This window comes from Miniopterus natalensis, chromosome 2 (assembly GCF_054644295.1).
Source record: "Miniopterus natalensis isolate mMinNat1 chromosome 2, mMinNat1.hap1, whole genome shotgun sequence".
In the NCBI taxonomy this organism is placed as follows: domain Eukaryota; kingdom Metazoa; phylum Chordata; class Mammalia; order Chiroptera; family Miniopteridae; genus Miniopterus; species Miniopterus natalensis.
In genome coordinates, this window is record NC_142082.1 from 144,763,840 (window position 1) to 144,785,476 (window position 21,637).

Here is a 21,637-nt window from a genome sequence, read left to right on the forward strand (position 1 = left end):
CCTTCCAGAATTTCTCTGCTAACTCCTAGGTTACCTTGGCTATACCAGTGGATTTTCTCTCACCTGCATGGTGTTTTTTGTCAGTGTGGTAAGTGACTTATTGATATGATTCTTGTCGGTTGGGGAGCATGAGATGCAGTTAATGCCTAAATTACTATTCCTTTTTGTTGTTGTTGTTCAAGCACCTCGCTAGCATGAAATAGTTCTTGCATCACAAGCAATTTTTTTTTTTTTGGTATTCTAATTTGGAATGAGAAAAGAACAGTCATGAATTTAAAAATAGCTGCGTTAGAATGTCAAGACCATTGCTAATAGTATGTTTTAGGCACACAATATATATTTGGACCAAAAGAACACTTCAAGCAGGAACATGACAATAACCTAGTACTTAGAAAGGTGCAGGAAGGAGAAGATAAGAGTCCCAGAAGAGAAATGAGTAGGCTACAGAATTAGCCACCCCGCACAAATCAGCCATTTTCCGCTACTCATTGTACCCATGAAGAGAGGGCGGCCACAGTGGGACTAAGGAAGAAACCCCTCTCCTCACCTCCCCCCACTACCCACGAAAAGGGAATTTTTTGTAATATCATGGATGCCAAATTTTATGCAGCATTCCTCCAAAGAGCTAAAGGAGGAGACAGGAGTTTTTAATAACCCATATTATTATTAATTTGAAGAAAAAAGATATGAAACAGAGCAAGGAAATGATCATCTCTCTCATGAAAGAGTATGAATGCAGCTTAGGATGGATTCATGCAAAATATTGTCCTGTTGACTCTAAAGGACGGGGCTGCCAGCCATAGTTCCAGCTCTTTCCTTAGGACAGAGGCTAGAGAGAGTCTCCATTGTCCATTAGTCTGAAAGGAATCCTCAAGGAATCCTCAGCAGAGGCCCCTCATCCCATAAGGCACACACATGGGTTTTCATTTCACTGTTTTCCTCAAAGGCTAACTTTTTTTTTTTTTTTAATGACTGGGTCTAGGTGATTTACAAGAAATTTCAAATACCCTGCCCTCTGCCCATTCTGGATCACAATGCTGGAAATCTGACATTCAACAGTACACTTCCAATGCACGTGGTAATGTTACCCAACAACTCTGAGAGCAGTGGTGTGAACTTCATGATGGATTACACCCACCAGAATCCTGCAGGGCTAGATGAGAACCAGGCCAAGCACTCTCTTCATGGCAGTGGAGTAGAGTATGAAGTACACAGTGACAAGTGTCAACCCAAATACTTTGTATTCAACTCCCGGGTAAGTGTGAGGCCTGGGCCTCTAAGGAGCCTAGCGATGTGGCCTCGGAGTTTTTATTTCCTAAGCTGAGATGGCCTGGAAGGCCACCTGTGTTGGAATGCTAAACATGCGGTGTTGTCTTTGTTTTTCAGACGGCCTATGCAATTCCTATCCTAGCATTTGCTTTTGTATGCCACCCTGAGGTCCTTCCCATCTACAGTGAACTTAAAGAGTAAGGCAGCCATCATTTTGGCAATTCTAATTTGCTTTGAAAATTGGCTCAGATGTTCAAAGGTGCTTTATTCAGCTATGGTTTATAGCTTTCTCTTCAGAGCGTTTATGCTGTAACCACTCTCCAGTAATGTGCTTTAACCAAAAAGATGTGAATCAGACTCCTCACTGCACTACCTTATCTATTCCCTTCTCTCCTATTCCTCCATCCTAATGGTCCAGGGCAGGGATTCAGGGAAGGGGAGAAGGAGCCAAGGGCTGTAAGGATTTTGGAAAGCATGGAGAATTCAAATTTGAATTTGGGTGGAAAGAAGTGATGTCACCTGAACTGGAAACTACCACACTTATAAAGACCAAAAATTATGGTTAGGGTGACTTTACTAAGCCACTGATGTCACCTGTGGTCAGTCTCTAACCCCTGTCTAGAAGACATTCACCACAGAGATGTGCCAATATCTGACCTGCATTGTCTTATCTGTATAATGGGGACACTGGCTAGACAATCCTGTTTCTTCCAGCTTATATTCTAAGAGTCATTAATACTCTTTGCCCTTTGAGATTGTTGACATCTACTTGAGGATGAATTAGATCTGAGCCCACTATAGTGGCTTCCTTCTTTGCCCTTAAGAGACAATGTCATATAATAATTTTCAACTTCTTTAACCCAGACATCAACAATCTCAGTCTTCATTTTTACTAAATAGCAATAATTTCCCCCATAAATTCTGATTTACCTTATAACAAATTTTTGGAATTAATTATTTTGATGTCTTTGATTTACTTGGAAAACCACATGTAGCAGTTACATGAAAATTGACTTTAAGCCACTGGGTGCTGTCTAGAATGGTTTCTAGAAGCTGTTCAGGTAATAATATGAAGCATCCTGGTAATAATATCAGAACTCCAAGAAGTAGGGCTTTGCTCATTCTGGTAGGTAGTTGTCCTCATTAAACCTGCCTCACTATGAAATATTAAGGCTTTCATGTTAGTTACATTCTTAAATACTCAGTAGACAAGCTTACTTGTCAACACAAAATAAACTGGTCTTCTTTAAGAAAGTGCTTGTTGCTAAGGCTGAAGGAGTAATGTTTTAGAAAAATGAAAACAAATCCTTCACGACTTTTAAGACAAATTTAAGTAAGCTATGCTTTTGCACGAGAAAAGAGGCTTTATAATGAACAGCACAGACATACATTCTTTCACTATTTTCTTATTTTAATTTTAAAAAGTGATCTGTTCATAAATTTAAAAAACAAACTCAGTTTTCTTTTTCTTTTCAGCCGGTCCCGGAGGAAAATGCAGACAGTGTCAAATATTTCCATCACAGGGATGCTCATCATGTACCTGCTTGCTGCCCTCTTCGGTTACCTAACCTTTTATGGTAGGTCACTCTGTCAAAGCCATTCTCTTTGCGCAAATCCTAGCTGAACTGATCATTAACCTGGGTAGGTATCATTCTTTTAATTACCCTCTGCAGCAGCATGAACTGTAGATACAGGTACTCAGTTAACATGCTATCTTAGCCATGCTGTTTGACCTAAGAAAATGGGACCTGAACCAGCTTGGCTAACAGGTTACAACAATTTGTAGTCACACATATTTTTTTTTTTTTAAATCCCTCAAATTTAATTATTTTCCTTCTGGGATAGAAAATATTTCCTGGCTTGACTCCCTAGTCCATCTCAGGCTAAAAGCAAAGAGAGTGAATTCAACTGCATGTTGTAAAGCTCTATTGGTAGAATAACTAACTATCAAGCAAATGGCAGGAAAAGGACAACACTGCTAACTCGGAACCTGCTTCTTATTTACCAGTTAAGTCGAATCTGAGGGCTTGGAACATTAGGCAAAATGTCCTGCTTTTCCCAGTCTATTCTATTATAGCGAATGGTTCCCTAAAGAAAGAATAGTACATGCCAGAATTCCCTTCACTCTGGGAATGCCCTCTCAAAACAAACATGACATGGCCACATTAAAGGATGCCTAAAGCATTTCCTCTAGGGCATCTTAACAGGATGCAGGAGTGGGACTGCTGTTGCCTTCTGCAAAGCATGGCCCTACAGACAAATTTCAGGGGGTCCAACACTGACCTGTGAGCATTCGTTCACACTAATCAATGTGATCAACATAAATATATATTTTGTGTACAAACTTAACTTTTGGCATTTTTCTGAGTGACTCGATAAATTAAATTGATTGCAAGACAAGTTGGAGGGAAAGACTGGGGGATGGGGAGCTCCACTTGATTGAGTTTTATGCTATTTGACCAGTATTTGGCTATTAACCAAGTATTCGCTTTATATTGGGCATTAACTCCTTGCTGGTTGCGAGTTAGGGAAAGTCAGGTCAATACCACTGAAGGTATCTTTTATCCCCTTTGTCTGATTTTGAGGGGAGTAGTAGGAAAATCAGACTACATCTGATTCCATCACATCTCCTTCATTTGTACCTGAAAATCTGAATGCCTGTGTTTTCCAGGAGGGCAACATCTACTTCTTAGAGTAATATTCATTGGGAGGCCCTGTATAACTCATCTTAATTCATCCTTGCATGTTACTTACACTTGAAAAAGCCCAAATGTATGTATCAGTGTTGTCAAGGAGTCATAATTGTTGATCTTGAAAAAGTGTTAGAGATCATTTGTCCTGGGGTGTCCATACTGGGTTAGGAGAAGTTACCTCAGGCTGGCTGGGGAGGTGGGGGCAGAGAGGAGGGGGAGGTGTGACAGGATGTGAGGGACAACTAGTGGGGCTTGGGTCTTTCATACCCTTCAACCAGAGCACCTTAGTCTATCTTCTGTTTTGCAATGCTTCTGTAGAGCAGAGATAGATTTATCACCATGCAAATGAGCTAGAGAAGCCCCTCAGCAATTTTGTATTAGCTTCTGCAACTTATAAGCTTCAGGGCCCCTTTGTTCAACAGTCACACAGCTAATAAGCCCAAAGACATGGTAAAACCAGAAGTGTCTGGATTCCCAGACATGGGTTTTTTCTACTGTACTATGTTCCCTCTGTAGAAGGTTACCATAGGTAACCAGTGCCGACTTAACAGCCCCAAATGGACTCTTTCTATTCTTCTTTGTAGGAGAAGTCGAAGATGAATTACTTCACGCTTACATCAAAGTGTATACATTTGACACCACTCTCCTCTTGGTACGCCTGGCAGTCCTTGTGGCAGTAACACTAACTGTGCCCATCGTCCTGTTCCCAGTAAGTACATGGAGCTTTGATGAAAGAATCCTGCTTGATTCCATTGATTAGTACATATGTTCTGACTTGACATGGACTTAATTATAATGTGAGTTTGCGATTGCAGTGCCTGAGGACATTATTATTTTTATACAGCATTTTTGGAGCCACTTAAAATTGACTAATATGTAGCTAGAGCAAGTATTTTTAGATGTTAGGTATTTTTAACGTGTAAGGAAAAAAATCATGGAATTTATTTTTATTTATTTTCCAGCCTTACTGAGGCTGAAATTTATTTTTAAACTCAAATTCAAAAAACAGATCTTGAGCTTCTATCTTGTGGATTAGTAGAAACGAGTAGGAGTTCATATAAGTTCTGAAACTGGAAAGCCAAAACCACAATAACTTTCAAGTCATATTACATTTCACCACAGTTTTGAAGGTATTTCATTTCCCCCCAGTTTATTGTGCCACAGTAACATCCAAAAGTCACCTTATTTAACCCAATTCCTTGAAGACTAATGAAAAGGGGATTCATGTGACGTAGATGACATCCCAAAACCAAATTTCTTGAAAAAGTTACATTATCCATCATATATCTCTCCTACTGCTCCCCACACTGACGCATGTCCTCACTGGAGCGCCCCTTCCTGGCACTTGCCATTGGTGTCAGTTTTTCTGGGATCACAGAGCAGGGCTGGTTGTGGAGATCTGGGCTGCATGAGTTAAAACCACCACCTATGGATAAACATAGGTCTGCACTCTCCTGCCAACTCTTCTCCTTTCATAAACACTGAAGTTACTCATTCATTTTAGGGGGAAAAATAAGCGACACAGTAACCAGCACTGTCCTGTACAGAATGTTCCATACAGGGCCAAGCATATGAGGACTGCTCATGTAATGACTCTGTGGTCACTTTAAATGCAGTGTGTGTGCTGAAATAGTTTTTGGCACATTCCTTTCTCGTGAGTGCATGAAATCAGATCCTTATTACTAAGTTGGCTAATATTTACTGTTAAATAATGTCTTGCCTCTCATATATCTGAAAGTATTTCAAATGACATACACACAGCTTCAGCCTAAAATCAGCTTCATCATGGGTACAAGGGAGAAGACAACTGTAGACAGAAAGTGTCTCATAGGGTAAAATTTCTAAGCAAACTACGTCACTGGGAAAAAAATATCAGGAGCCCTTCTTTTCGTAGGTAAAGATATCACTAACTAAATTTTGGTACACAGTAGGTACATCATTGTTGAATCAAAGCATTTCGTAAAAGAAATCTGGTATGTGCTTCTGTATTGCTTTATTCACAAACCCTAAATATAGTGCTTTCAAGTCGCGGTCTCAGGAGGTTAACAGACCTGGCTGTGGTCACACAGCTACTCAGTACCAGTTGAACTAATGCAGCATGCAGCACCCTTAGCATGGTGACACTGATGGCTGGACCATGGTAATGGAAAGTAAAAGTCAGCTTTTCATTTACTGGTGACAGTTCACCTCAACATTAACAATCCCAATATCCCCACGGAAATTCTTCCCCCATGTGATAGATAAGGCACTACTGCCATTAGCACCGGCAGCAGGTTGGAAACATCCCCCACAAGATGTCCATTAGAACCAAAATTGACCATTAGAAACAAATTTCAGGAAAAGGACTCTAGCCTTCGTCATGCATTTTCACACGGCCTCAGCACACGGCGCATGGAACTGCTCTGCGCTCACAGTGCCCCGCTGAGATGACCTGTTCACTCGCCCGCCTTTCTCCCGGGTGGAAGCCCCTGGAGGTTAGGGAGGCGCACAGTGCCTGGCGGAGGGTAACCGCAGCAACGTTCGCTAAGAAAGCAGTCTCTAAATGAAATCTGCCTTTTCCTGAGATGTACATATTCTTTTCTAGCAAAAGCATAGGCCATTCCCCTTGCTGACATTTGTCACAAATTCGTTTGGGTGAGGATCTGGGCTCAGTGGACCCAGGTCTCCACGGATGCGATGGGTGACATAAAAGGGGGTCCAGCCCCCTCTTCCCCACAAGGCAACTACATTCGGTCACTTCTCCCCCAAAGTGACTGAAGCTGTTAGTGGTGTTTTTGTTTATTTCTTACAATTTAGAGCCAGGATTGTCAGTGTGTCAGATGCTGAGTCACAGCATGGTTCTCCCGACAGGTTTCTTTGTATTAAGAAACTCTTGACCAATAAGAAATTTGTTTACTTTACCTTGTATCCCCATACAAACAATAAAACAAACAAGCAAATAAAACCTAATCTAGATCAAAATATGTCAATTTTAGGTGTCTCGGCTTTTTTACGTACTCTTCCTTTCTACATATAACTGGGCTCTTTCTTAGACGCCTCAGAAGACGTGAGAAGGGTTTTGTTGCTGTTGAATGATTGGATGGGTTTTCCTTTGATTAATCCATTTATTATTTTTCTTTGCTCCAATTCAGTTAGTTTTTTCCTTCTTAGTAAAAGGCACCTAGTGACTGCTTGATGTGTTTGCTCGACAAATGAATAAATGAAGTGAATTAAGACTCTAGCTTTTTCATCAATAGTCCAACATTTCCTGTCCTTTCTTAGCAGTAGGAGGGAGATGGTATGGGGCAGGGGGTCTATTATGGGACTGCACCTCCTCCCCAAGGACTAACAATGCCATATTAGCTTATGTTTCCCTTTACGTAGTAAAATTCACACAACACCATGAAAACCTGAAAAACAAATAATTCTAATGGGTTTATCAAGACCAGAGACTTATATTCCACCTGTCAAACCTTACAAAAAAGAGCACATCTCAGATTCTCTAGCTACTTCTGTTTCATTTTTCCATAGTAAAGTCATTCTTTTCATGTACGTTGCCTTCAGATCTCCTGTTTTTAAGTGTATGTAGATATAGGCATAGAAATATGGCAGATGCTGCTATGAAAAACTGGAAGAGAATTATGATTCATAGGTATTGTCCTAAGCAATCCTACAAAGTGAAACTGTGATTTTCTCCTAAGCAATAGAATCCACTTTTTTTTGGGGGGGGGGCCGGGAATTCAGACCCAAGGCTCCTGCTTTCTACTTTCCCTCTGCATTTCTGACTATCACATTGGGTCCCCACATTAGAACATAGCATCTTCTAAGAGGTTCCCATTCAGAACACCTTCTCTGGAAATAACAGAGGTTTTCTCCAGAGCTCTGGAACTTTTCTGGAATCATTCAGAGTCAGAAGCTATGGCTGTTGTTGGGGACTTCCTCCACCCATAGCATCTGACCCACATTTCCAGGTTCTTATCAGTTTGTGTCTGTAGAGAAAAGGGCTCTTAGATAAGTGGAACAGCAGGCAGTGCTTTGTGGGTAATAAACCAGGGTGACCTCTCTCCTGACATAGGTAAACAGAACTGCTGAGGATCTTCTGATCTCAGGCTTGTGTCTCAAGGCAGCATTTTTACATGAAATGACCAGCAGGTTTCCTTCTCTTCCTTTCCACCTCCCCCTCCCATGCCCTGCAGCCTGCTGTCCCGTTTGCCCTGTGGCTCTCTTCAGGAAGACATTGGCAACTCTGTGTTTCTCCAGTTCTGTTGGGGATTTGTCACTCCTCCTTCACTATGAGGAGCAAGCTTTCCCCATTTACTCCAAACATCATTCTTGTAAACTTTCTGTCTCCTACATCGTTGGGCTAAACCTTCATCTTTCTGGGAGCCATTTGACCTTAAGAAACCATTTATATTGTACATATAAGATTGCCTGCAACTCAGCTTATTAAGTTAAATGCATTATTTTAACAAAGGACTAAAAAGCACATAGATGTGACATTGGCCTGAAAATAACCTATATTCTAGTTGTTTATTCTATAAATTTAGCACTTTCAGACAAATAAATCCTTAGGCACTATGTACGTACCATAGAAAGCTTATTTAAGCCTACTAATTAGACCAGTTTGGACAATATTAAATAAAAACTAATTGCAGGACATAATGTAGAGTTTATAAGCTGTGGGGGAAAGCCAAATCAAGGCATTTGCTTTCTTCAGTCCTTTCCACAATGACTTTCATAATTTTTGCTAATCCAATTTTTAAAAATCCATTCCAAAGTCGCTCTTAAACCATTTCCAGAACTATCTGGTTTGCCATTCTGGAAATGAAATTGCTTTTAAACCTGAGCAGATGGCTTTAATTTGGTGGAGTGGTATGAAAGGAATGTCACATTAGAAACTGCAAGCAATTCAGTTCGAAGTTTTTGCCGTTCATACATGTGTTCCAAAATACTATATTTTACATTTTCTCTTTTAAGTAAGTTCCCATCTCTGTGCCATTAAGGAACTTCAGAAGTAAAATTTTGAAGTGAAAATTAATCCCAGCATTTCTAAAACTGTGAAGTCCCAGCTTAAATGAAGTGCTCACTTATTGAAAAGCCAATAGACTGATTCCACTAAGTCAAAAGCGTCTTCTAAAAGATTCCGAAGATAAGAGTATTTTCAACTTTGTTAAGCTCTTCAAACATAAGGGGCACTCCCTCCCTCTACTCACAAGGATCTTTTCATCCAGTTACATCAGAGTAACTTGAGAGGCTGCTGCAACAGGAGCCACTCTTCACCCTTCACCTACTTATTTCAGTCCCTAAAATAGGGCTGAGATCTGTCAGGATCCTGAAGGGAGGGGAAAGATTAATTTTGTTCACTTTAATTCAACATTTATTGAGTGCCTGCTGTGTGCAAGACTCTAAGCTAGAAGCCCTGAGGAATGTTAACATTATTAGGTCCTGTTCTTTGTCTTTTATGGATTTATAATCTATAACTGGAGTGGGGTGGACAAAAGGGAAGAAAGAGAAAGGAGTAAACACAAAGAGTATCATTTTAAAATAAAATATCAGGTGGAAAAAAACGTTCAGCTCAATGCAAAATTAAGAAAAACACACGTTTGTAAACATTCCATTGGCAACCCATGCAAATCAATTCAAACTCGCCCTTAATACTTGATCCAGTCTGATGAGACAGAATTAAAAATCAACAAGGGTTTTTCCATGTCTCTGAATTATCTCTCTTATCTGTTATTTTATCTCTTTCTGATTGAGATTATTTTAAGAAAATATTCTGAAAGCTGAGAAAGTGAGCACAAAATAAATATATCACCAAGAAAAAATAACACATCGAAACTCGGCGTCCAGGTTGCACAACAACATGCATGTACTCAGTGCCGCTGAAATGTACACGTAAAAATGGTTAAGATGGTAAATTTTATGTTATGGGTATTTTACCACAATGAAAAATTTTTTTAAAAAATCAGCATCAAGATCTTTTCTGGGAGAAAAAGGAGAAATGAAGAAAATGCTCCAGAGCAATGAGAATATGTGAAATAATAGATAAAGTGAAAAACAAAGCAGTGACCTTGCCTTTGAACTTCCTTGTTGCAGATTCGTACATCAGTGATCACGCTGCTCTTTCCCAGAAGACCCTTCAGCTGGATAAGGCACGTAGTGATTGCAGCCATGCTTATTGCACTTAATAATGTTTTGGTCATCCTTGTGCCAACTATAAAATACATCTTTGGATTCATAGGTAAGTTTCAGAAAGCCTTTTTTCCCCCATCTACTTTTTTGAGGATTTTTTTTCAATTACAGTTTACATCCTGTATTATTTTGTATTAGTTTCTGGTGTACAGCGCAGTGGTTGAACAACCGTGTATTTATGAAGTGTTCCCCCTGAAACTTCCAGTGCCCATCCGAAACCATACGTAGTTATCACAGTATCACTGACTATATTCCCTGTGCTGTACTTGACAGCCCTGTGACTATTTCGTAACCACCAATTTGTACTTCTCAATCCCTTCACCTCCTTATTTTGTCGACTCAAGCTGATAGCGCCTTAAATGGCAGACAGGGAGCCTCTGCCTGGAGGTCAAGGAGCCCCCATCTGGCTCAGGCTCACAGGATTCCTGTCAGTCCAGTGGGGCTCCGGCTGCCACCTTCCTTCCCTCCCAGGTGACACTGGAGGTTACGCACATGATAAGAAAATGTTAGTGCCAAAAGCTACCTGATAGGTCATCTGGTCCAGCTGCCTTTTCTGACAGGCCAGGAAACGGAGCAAGCCCCATGGAGGTCGAGCTGCATACCATGCGGTGGACTCAGGGTTTACACTTAGATCTTAACTCCAGGATCAAAAACTAAGGAAGGAAGACTTTCCCTCCGGGATGCTCTCTCAGGCCTGTGACTAGCTGAGCATCAAGGGTATCTTGGGAGGAGGAGGAGACTGATTTTGTAAAGTATATTATTTCCCTTTACTGTGTGGCCTGTTAATATATTTAATTATTTTATTCTGCTGATTTGAAGGATTACTCCAGTTTTAAATACAATGCTGTATAAAACTTCTAAAACTTAGATGTATACTTAGTACGCAGCTATGATGTTAGGCATGTTTTCATTTCTTTATACGCATATCTTCCTTGACTAAGTGACCCAGAAGATCCTATAGTGGTTTAATGCTAAGCTGAGGGTCGCCTTCGATCTGGTGTCCTTCACGGGCGCCCCTCATCGCTGCCTTCTGGAGTCAGGCCCGCTGTGAGACATTGACCTGTCTGGTTTTCTCTCCTCAGGGGCTTCTTCGGCCACTATGCTGATTTTCATTCTCCCGGCATCCTTTTACCTTAAACTTGTCAAGAAAGAACCTCTTCGGTCGCCCCAAAAAGTTGGGGTAAGTAAGGCTCACAATTTTCCCCATTGTAAGTTGTTCTTTGACTACTTAGAAATAAACCATGCCCAGCCGGGCGTGGCTCAGCGGTTGAGCGTCGACCTAGGACACAGACGATCCTGGTTCGATTCCCGGTCAGGGCACATGCCTGGGTTGCAGCTCGATCCCCAGTCGGGGGCGTGCAGGAGGCAGCCGATCAATGACTCTCTCATCATTGATGTTTCTCTGTCTCTTTCTCTCTCTTTCTCTCTCTCTCTCTCTCTCTCTCTCTCTCCCTTCTTCTCTCTGAAATCAATAAAGACATATTAAAAAAAAAAAAAAAAAAGAAGTAAACCTGCATGTGGTTTAAAAAAAAAAAAAATGAATCAATGAACAAGAAGGAGGGGTCAGAGGGGAGCTGGGTCCTCTGATGGAGTGAGGGCCTCGATTCCTCCTGCAGGGCGGGTCAGATGCCCTTCCTGCGCCTTCCACCTGTCAGGCTGACCGAGCCTCCCCCCAGGCACACGTGTGCACCCCTTTCCACCACTCCCTAGCAGTGCTGTGAAATAATTTCAGCATTGTGGCCACAGGTGGTAGGTTTGTAAGGCCAAAAGAAAAGATGCTGCTTTTGTTTTCCCCTCCGCACCTTGCTGTCCTCTGGTGTGGACTGAGAGCCGGAACGGAAGCATTCATTTTCCAGTTAAGCTCTTTAGAGATAAACTATGGTTTTATCCAACGAGAAAGCATGCATTTCTTTTTCATAATAGAACTACAGAAAATATACTAGAAATAACTGTTTTTGCAATAATTAAATATTATCAGTGACTGCTTAATAAAGTCTTGTATTAAGGCTTGAAAATAATGCCTCTTTCTGAATTACCCTGAATTTTGCCTGGGAGTCATTCACCTCTTGGGGTTGTTCGGGCGTTTTTAGAACAGTTTGGTATCAAAAGTTCCTCCCATCGTCTCACCCCCAAATTTCTCCTTTATGTAGTCTGTGTTGCTTGGACTTTTATAGCAGTGTGACCTTGGCAAGTTACTTGTCTTTTTTGTGACCCATTTTCAGTTTTATCAGATGTAAAAATGAGTAAAATTGTATCCTAGATTCTTTCTAGTGAAAAAAAATTGTGGCAGCTGCTTTCTCATATATAGAATTAGGAGGTTGATCTGTGTGGTACTATATAAGGCTGTTTCTAGTGTTAGTACTCCAAAACATTGTATACACACACACACACACACACACACACACACACACACTTTGGTTTTTTCCCCCAAGGAATATGCAACATATATTAGGATTTTATTTTTATTTGTTTGCTTTATAAATTTTCATCACACATACTACTCTCTTATGACCTGCCTTTTTTCACCTAAAAGATTTCGAGCTCTCCCTAGACCATTAAATTGTTTTCTGCTGCTTGATTTTTTAATAATCACAAGGTATTCCATCATTTTGATGTACCAAATCAATGAACCATTACTGTATTTTGAACATTTGGGTTAAATTCTCTCCAATGTATTCACCCTCTTTCCCGAACTAGGGTTCTAAATTGACTGAATTGCTAGGCATGGGTTTCTGAGTTATAAGAGTAATATAATTCAATATGCAAATCAGATTGCTGGCTTAGGTAAACAATTTAATGCTTACTTACTTAGCACAAGCTTTGCTAACTAAGTGTGGTTTCTGTGTCCCTAACAAGTTCTCTCTGATTGCAGGCTTTAATTTTCCTTGTGGTCGGTATCATCTTCATGAGTGGAAGCATGGCGCTCATTATAACTGACTGGATTTACAATCCCCCAAATTCCAAGCATCACTAACCCAAAGAAAAATACTTTCTTTTTCTACTGGAAGTGGTTGCAAATTATGCTCCAAAGGACATGTGAGTTCTTTTACCCCCAGTGACTGGAATGTTATTCATATGAAATAACAAGAAGATTCCAAAGACGTTCACTAGTAACATCACCAGGCACCTTCAGAAGAGAAAAATCATCATTTTTGTCAAGAATGGCCGTTTATGTGTTTAAAATCTGTGGTGCACATTCCTACCCAGATTTTGCCAGAGGAGTATAAGATGATGTATTTTTTGCTGCTGTACAAGCAGAATAAGGGTAGCTGAGTATAATGGTCACCAGATAATCCCTTCCCCTTTCCCATAGTACCAAATACTTATATTCTCAGAACACCAAACAAAATGCCCTGGTGGCAAAGCTATCACCACTTAATGCCTTCCCCTAATCTTGCACCAAATACTCTGGGTCTATTTAATAACAGAGGCAAAAGGCACACCTTATGAACCGTCCCCATAAGGTACATTCATGATCAGACACCAGGCTAGAATATCTTCTCGTCAACAGTAAAAGAATATTTTGCCCATCCTGTTTGTGACGTTGAATTAGTGACTTCTTCATTTAGATTTCTTTGTAAATGCTAAGAGAGGGGTTTTATTTAAATTATAGAGCAACAACAAAAATAATGCTTATAGCTAAACTGCCTGTTCTGGAAGCATTTCCTTTTCCTATTATTACTAGTCCTCTTATCATAGTTTATCACTGAACAATGCTCTCCCTCTCGTCTTCCATTCTCATTCAGAATTTTTAGAAGGGCACGGTTCATGTGGAGGTACACTACCCAGTATTGTTTGATACATTTTTATTTGATAAACATTCAGTGCAGGAAACTGTGATCGCTATATGTTTATGTAAACTTATTCTGTAGTCATCAGAATTTTAATGTATGGTACATCTGATTTTTATTTTTTACATGTGTAGTTTTTCTCTCATTACAGTGAAGACATTTATATTATTTGGGGTGGGGGCAGGGAATTAAGCAGATGGGTTCAAAAATCCATTTGTATGTATCTGTCTTTTGGGGATATTTTAAATTTGAAACTTAAGTTATATATAGTTCAGTAATGTTCTTCAATGTTTACAATAATATCATAATCACCTACAAGAAAATAAGTTCTTATTTGCAGATAATTATTAGTAATAACGTTCATTAAATTTAGCATACCTAAAATAGCATTTAGTTCATTTTATCTTACACAGGTGTTTGCAGACATTTATTTGCCATTTAATACAATGTTGAGTGGTTCTCCGTAAAAATAAAAGTGCTAACACTACAAAGAGAAGCAAACTATTATCCTTGCTTACTTCTACAACATATATGAAATGAATTTAAAAATTAGTACTTACCACCTGGGATTTCTGGAGTTTGCTACTCCCCCCCCCCCCCCCCAAATCAGTAGCAAGGACATTTGTTCTATATTTTATATTTTAGTAAAGTCAAGTATGAAATACAAGTATCATATAAGTATGATATTGAATCATATTTCAATTGTTTTTCTGGAATGTACTTTAAGAAAATATGTGTTTGTTTTATGTATTATTTTCTAGAGGCACAATACTGTAAAATGGTGCACCTTGTTATGGAAATTGAACATTACTGGAAACCATCATAATTAAGTTACTATTATTGGAAAAAAATTTCCAAACAGCATCTTTAAGATGTATTTTCATTCATGTAAAGAGATAGCAAGTGGAAAAGGTACTTTCTGAGTGTTAAAAAATTTTTAATCTGAATGTTTTTAAATGTAAATATCAATGATTAATCCAAAAAATGGAAAACTGTAAAATCTGTATATATTTTGAATGTTTTACATTTGAAGTGGCTAACTTGAAAATATCAACATGTGTAATTATATAAATATTCAAGAGCAATACTACAGTGCCCAATAATGAAATACCATTTCTTTCTCATGGCCATTTTAAGGATGAATTCACATAGACTGCAGGGCAGACATATATATGGTATCTAGTACTGGTTAATTTAACCCCGTTTATAAACAGATGAAATTTTATTTTCTTATTTCATTTATAAGATGGTTCAATGTACTGGGAGGCTTTTTTTTTATTACAGAAAGTGTATATTCGTATATAATAAATGAACTTTTCAAACTGACTGTGATGTGATTTTCTATTTTTGAAGACTGAATTATTTGTACAAGAAAAAATTTTAATCTAAATATTGTCTTTCTTTGTCCTATTTTCACTGTTACTCTTGACATATAACTAACACCTATAGCTGTCAAAAATAGTTACCATCTTGTTGAGGCAAAATACACAGCTAATCCTAAATCATCTTTATTTTATGTAATCACATATATACCCCCTAGAATAAATGTGGAAGAAACGAGTCTCTTTATGGTGAATTAGGGAGAAATCATTTGAGATGGAAAAAGAGGGATGAGAAGAAACATGAGAATAGTAAAATAAAGACATGGAAGATTTGGAAGAAATGAAAGCAACATGTGAGCATTGAGGATTGGGTAGAAATGGACCATTAGTGGAAATGATGGGTCATGGTAAACTGTTTGCTTAACTTTCTAAGAAACTTCCAAATAGTTCTCCAAAGTGGTTCTACCATTTTCATTTTCCCCAGTTATATATACAAGTTCCAGTTGCTCCACATCCCTGACAACATTTGACATTCTATTTTGTACTTCATAGCCTTTCAAGTAAGTATGAAACACAGGGTGTCCCAAAAACACATACGCACACTTTAACAGCTGATAGCTCAATTGATATTTCTTTCTTTTCAGCCAGACTAAGCTTTGGACAAAGGAAGTTCATCCTAAAATGCTACTGGAAGTTTGAAAATGCAGTTTGAAGTATGAACACTGCCCTTATAATTATTCAAAATGTGTACACAATTTTCAGGGACAGAGGGTGTCCAAAAAAATATATATATATACACTTTAATAGCTGATAACTCAATTTTCACTCCTTATCAGGTTTAACTGATTTGAAATAATAGGTGAAGCCAGACTAAACTTTGAGAAAAGAAAATTACCCACCAAACTTTTTAATGGGGATACATAAAGATAAAGTTTACAGTACAAAACTGGAAGCAATTGATGAACTGAAGGTGCACAAATACCAAACGAAATGATTCTTGATGTTTGTAATTCCACTGCTTCCTGTTATCTTATCAGCAGTGCCTGGACCAGAATGGTCATCAGTTTGAAAACAGGCATTGACAAAAAAGATTATTCATTTCTGTAGATTCTTTTAAATTTTGAAAATGAATTGTATGTTAATAAACACTGACTTTATAATCATTCAAAGTTTGAATCTCGTTGTGATTTTCATTTGCATTTCCCTGATGACTAGTGTTGGAAACTTCCATGTGTTTCATACCTGTTCATATCTCCTTTTGTAAAGTGTTCAAATATTTTGTTTATTTTTAAAATTAGGTTGCTTTTCTTTTTATTGTTGATTTGTCAAGTTCTTTATGTATTCTGGATAGATGTCCTTTGTTAGACTGAAAATATATTTTCTCAGTATGCCTATTCATTTTCCTAAAGGTGTCTTAATTACATCTTTCTGGGGCCAGGTGTTTATAGCTTGAAGTTCTGTAATTCCTGTCTTACTAGGATAAGATTAATTGGAATGGTATTGTCGTAATTAATGCTTAGATTTTCAAATTTGAAAGGTAAGAGTCTTTTTTTCTTGGGGTTTTTTTCCTTTATTAATGTATGCTAATTTAGCTCTTGTTTTATATAGACATTTCATTAAAAGTAACTTTTTCTAAATCACTTTGAATCTTATTTGAGACTCAGTACTACATAGATAGGTCCAGCATATCAAAAACCCTCACTGGCTACTTGTCATCAACTTTATTAGTTTTCTCAGCCTTTGTTGCAAACATATGTAAATGAAACAGAAGTTACTTCATTTGGTTCTCATTTATCAGATTGGAAGCTCTGCCATTCTCTCTTGACTGCATTTTGCGTCATGTGCAGAAGCAGGGTGTATAGCCTTTGCTTCTGTAGCATGCACCCTTGTGACTGTCTTTTCCCAATAAAATTTTTGCACTAATTATTCAATGGGCAGTATTGAAGAAACTGATTGGGAAGAGAAATGTTTAGAGACTTTCTTCCCATCGCACACCAAAATGAAAGAGTTCAGTATGAAAGCCAAAACATAACCACTAGACATTTCACGAAGGACTATTTGATAGCTGCCTGTGAAAGTAAAACACAATGGAAGAAACCACAAAAGGAGTGATGAACACACACAGCCTCACAGCAGTAAAAACTAATCTAGTACATTTAAGAACAAATAATTTTTAAACTGGCTCTTATAAAATAAGGCCAACCTATCTCGAATGTATGAAGAGATAATAGGGAAATATTAAGAACCTAATAGAAGAATAGGTAATGGACATGAAATCATGGAAGAAAAATGGTTGGCTAGTGAGTATTTTCAAATAATTTGACCTCACGAGGAGTTAAAGACATACAAGTAAAAATGCAAAGACAGTTGTTTTTATCTGTCATATTATGAAAATAAAGAAAAGATGACATTCCATGCTAGTGAGTGGGGGGATTGAGCACTCTCATTCAATGCTGGTGGCCAAAATCTGGGCTCAGCTTAGACAGCATTCTGGCGATATTTACAGAGATCCCTAGAAATGTCTGTAACAGGCAGAATGGCCCCCCGCAAAGATGTTCACACCAGAACCCCTAGAACCTGAGAATATGTTACTTTACCTAGCAAATGAGACTTCACAGACATAATTGAAATACAGATCTTAAAATAAGGAGATTATCCAGAATAATCTAATCATCCAGGCCTTTAAAATCTGAGGACTTTTTCGTCAGCTGAATTTAGAACAATTCAAAGCATAAGAGGGACTCAACCTGCCAGTACTGCTTCAAGGATGGAGGAGACCATATGGAAACTGAGAAGGAAACAAATTCTGCCAATAAGGAAAAAGGAAATAGACCTAAAATATTAAAAGTAGATGTTAGTCTTTTCTTTTTATTATATCTATTTTAGATGATGGATGTTAGATGAACCTAATGTAATCATTTCACAATATATGTCAATCAACTCATCATGCTATACACCTTGCACTTATATAGTGATGTAGGTCAATTATTCCCCAATAAAGCTGGGGAGGGATGAGATACTTGTAGATAGGAAAATAATGAGTGATACTAGTTTTCTCAACATTAAGCTGATTAGCACTACAGCCACAAAGTAAGCCAGGACCTGTGTGCCAAACCTAAACAGAGTGACTGCTTGCTACAGTAAAAAATTTAAATAGAATGTCTGGCACACAACTGAAAATCACCCATCATACCAAGAACCAAGAAAATTACAACTTGAATGAGAAAAGGTAATCAACTAATGCTAACACTGAAACAAATCAGATATTCAAATATTATGATAAAGATTTTAAAGCAGCTTGTAAAAATGCTTCAATGATCAATTACAAATTCTCTTTAAACAAATGAAAAAATAGACCATGTAAGCAAAATACCTAAGGTTTTAGAAACAAACCAACTGGAAATTACAAACTGAAAAATAAAATAACCGAAATTTAAAGAAAACTCCATTGGATGTCCTCAGTAATAGTCTGAAGATGACAGAGGATAGAATCAGTGAATTTGAATAAATATCAGTAAAATTCACCAATTCTGAACAACAAAGAGGAGAGATACTAGGGGAAAAAAAGAAAAAGCAAGAAGAGAGAGAGAGAGAGAGAGAGAAAGAGAGAGAGAGAGAGAGAGAGAGAGAGAGAGAGAGAGAGAGAGAGAGAGATGATAGATAGATAGATAGATAGATAGATAGATAGATAGATGATAGATAGATAGATAGATAGATAGATAGATAGATAGATGATAGATAGATAGATAGATGATAGATAGATAGATAGATAGATAGATAGATAGATAGATGATAGATAGATGATAGATAGATAGATGATAGATAGATAGATAGATAGATAGATAGATAGATAGATAGATAGATAGATAGATAGATGATAGATAGATAGATGATAGATAGATAGATAGATAGATAGATAGATAGATAGATAGATAGATAGATAGATAGATCGATCGATCGATCGATCTGGGCTGTAGACCTGTGGGACAAAAAGTAAAAAAGTCAGAGTTCCAGAAGGAAAAGAAAGAGAGATTAGAACTAAAAGACAATTTGAAGAAATAATGGCTGAAAACTTTCCAAACTTGGTGAAAATCACCAACCTACATATTTGAAGAACTTAGTGAATCCTAAATAAAATAAATCCATAGAAATCCACACCAAGTAATAATCAAACTTCTGAACACTAAAGACAAGGAAAAATATTGAAAGCATCCTGAGAGAAACAAGAGAAACAACTCATTACTTATAGGGGGACACTAATTTGAATATCAGAGGATTTTGTATCAAAACATGTGGAGATGAGAAAGAAGTGGCACATTTTTAAAGTGCTAAGAGAAAAGAATTGTCAACTGAAAATTTACATCCAGCAAAACCATTCTTTAGGAATAAAGGGGAAATAACATTTCTAGAAAAAGGAAAACTAAAAGAATTGTTGCAGACCTACCCCTAAAGATTGACTAAAGAACAATCTTTGAACAGGAAGTAAATGATAAAAGAACAAATATTGGAAAGAAGAAACAAAGTCCAGAAATATGGGTACATACAATAGACTATCATTTTCTTCATGAGTTTTATCCACACATTTCCTGATTGAAAAAAAAAAAAAAGGAATGCCATTTGATACTCAAGGCAATGATTTTTTTTTAAGTGGGAAGGTAAAAGGGACCTAAATAGAAGTAAGGTTTTTCACAATTTGCTCAAGGTGGTAAAATGTTGATACCAAGAGACTAAATCACATATGTATGCTATAATGCTCACAGCAACCACTACAAAAACTATGTACAGAGATACACTCAAAAGCACAATATGTAAACCAAGGCGAATTTCTCAACATGTTTAAGTAACCCACTGGAAGCTGAGGAATGAGAACTAGAAAAAACAAAGAGGAAAAAAAATAATAGAATGGCAGACTTAAACAATAACATATCAATAATTACGTTAATGTAAATGTGTAAGTACATCAATCAAAAAACAGAGATTGGAAAATGAGTAACTATAGGCTGATTATAAGAAACTTACTTCAAATTCAATGGTATAGGTAGATGAAAGAAAAAGGGTGGAAAAGCTATACATGCAAAAAATTATAATAATAGAAAAACAGGAGTGTCTGTATTAATATCTGACAAAGTAGACTTCAGAGAAAAAATTATTAGAGACAAAGAGGTGTCCCTCTTATATACATAACAAAAGAATCAATCCAGCAGGAATGCATATCAATCTTAAGTGTGCACACACCAAAGAGCACAGCCTCAAATACATGAAGCAAAAACTGACAGAGTTGAAGGGCAAAGATGATCCACAATTATAGTTGCAGACTTATGCACTAATCTCTCAGAAACTGATAGAACTACTAGACAGAAAATCAACAAAGATATGGAATATCTGAATAACATAATCAACAGATTCTAGTTGACATATACGGAACACTCTACCACCACCAGTAGAACACACAGTTTTTTCAAGCACCTGTGGAACATTCACCAAGATAGACCATACCCTGGGCCATAAAACAAACCTCAACAAATTTAAGAGAACTGAAATCATACAGACTATGTTTTCTGACTATAATGGAATCAACTAGAAATCAACACCAGAAAGGCATGGAATTTAAACAACATACTTCTATATAATCCATGGGTAAATGAAAAAGAATTAAAAAAACTATCAAAGGAAAAATGTAAATACATAGACCTGAATGAAAATGAAAGAAACAACATTATCAGAATAGGTAGGATGCATTTAATGCAGTGTTGAGAGGGAAACTTTATAGCACTAAAGGCTTACATTAGAAAAGAGGAAAGGTCTCAGATCCTTAATTTAAATTCCTACATTAAGAAACTAGAAAAGGAAGCACAAGATAAACCCAAAGCAGGCAGAAGAAAAATTAATAAAGATAAGAGTACGTATTGATGAAACAGAACATAGGGAAACAACAGAGGAAATCAATGAAGCAAAAGCTTTCTTTGGAAAACAATAAAATTGATAAACCCCTAGCAAGACTGACAAAAGTAAAAAGAGAAAGGACAGCATTGTTTCCCATTTTAATTGGCAGCAGTTTTCCTCTTCTAGTGGTATATAAAATAATGGTACATCTTACAATAAAAAATCTCAAATTCAATAAAATGTGCTTTTTGTTAATAAATAAATAAATAAATAAATAAATAAATAAATAAATAAATAAATAAATAAACAAATAACAAAACTTATTAGCCTTCTGTGGTCAAAAGGCTGTAAATTGCTCAAATTGTTTGGCCTTGTTTATTTTGTCTCAGTTTCCCTTATTCCACCAGTCAAGGAATTTCCCTAGCTTCTTACTATCCTGCCTCAGTTTGACAATAAGTTTGTCACCAAACTGGAGTTTTTCCAACAGTCCTGCAGGGGGAAAAAACAG

General features: G+C 37.5%; 1 protein-coding gene across 7 annotated transcripts in view; it reads left to right on the top strand.

The window, feature by feature from the left end:
* The window catches only part of SLC38A4 (solute carrier family 38 member 4), a 66,597-nt gene extending 51,347 nt beyond the window's left edge, over positions 1–15,250 (top strand). For all 7 annotated transcript variants that reach the window (XM_016201178.2, XM_016201180.2, XM_016201182.2 and 4 more), the window contains 8 exons: positions 30–88; positions 983–1,255; positions 1,387–1,466; positions 2,746–2,846; positions 4,547–4,671; positions 10,038–10,182; positions 11,216–11,313; positions 13,006–15,250. In XM_016201178.2, the coding sequence (XP_016056664.2) occupies positions 30–88; positions 983–1,255; positions 1,387–1,466; positions 2,746–2,846; positions 4,547–4,671; positions 10,038–10,182; positions 11,216–11,313; positions 13,006–13,107 (983 nt within the window). In that variant the 3' untranslated portion in view covers positions 13,108–15,250. The remainder of the gene's footprint in view (positions 1–29; positions 89–982; positions 1,256–1,386; positions 1,467–2,745; positions 2,847–4,546; positions 4,672–10,037; positions 10,183–11,215; positions 11,314–13,005) is intronic.
* Positions 15,251–21,637: the final 6,387 nt, after the last annotated feature.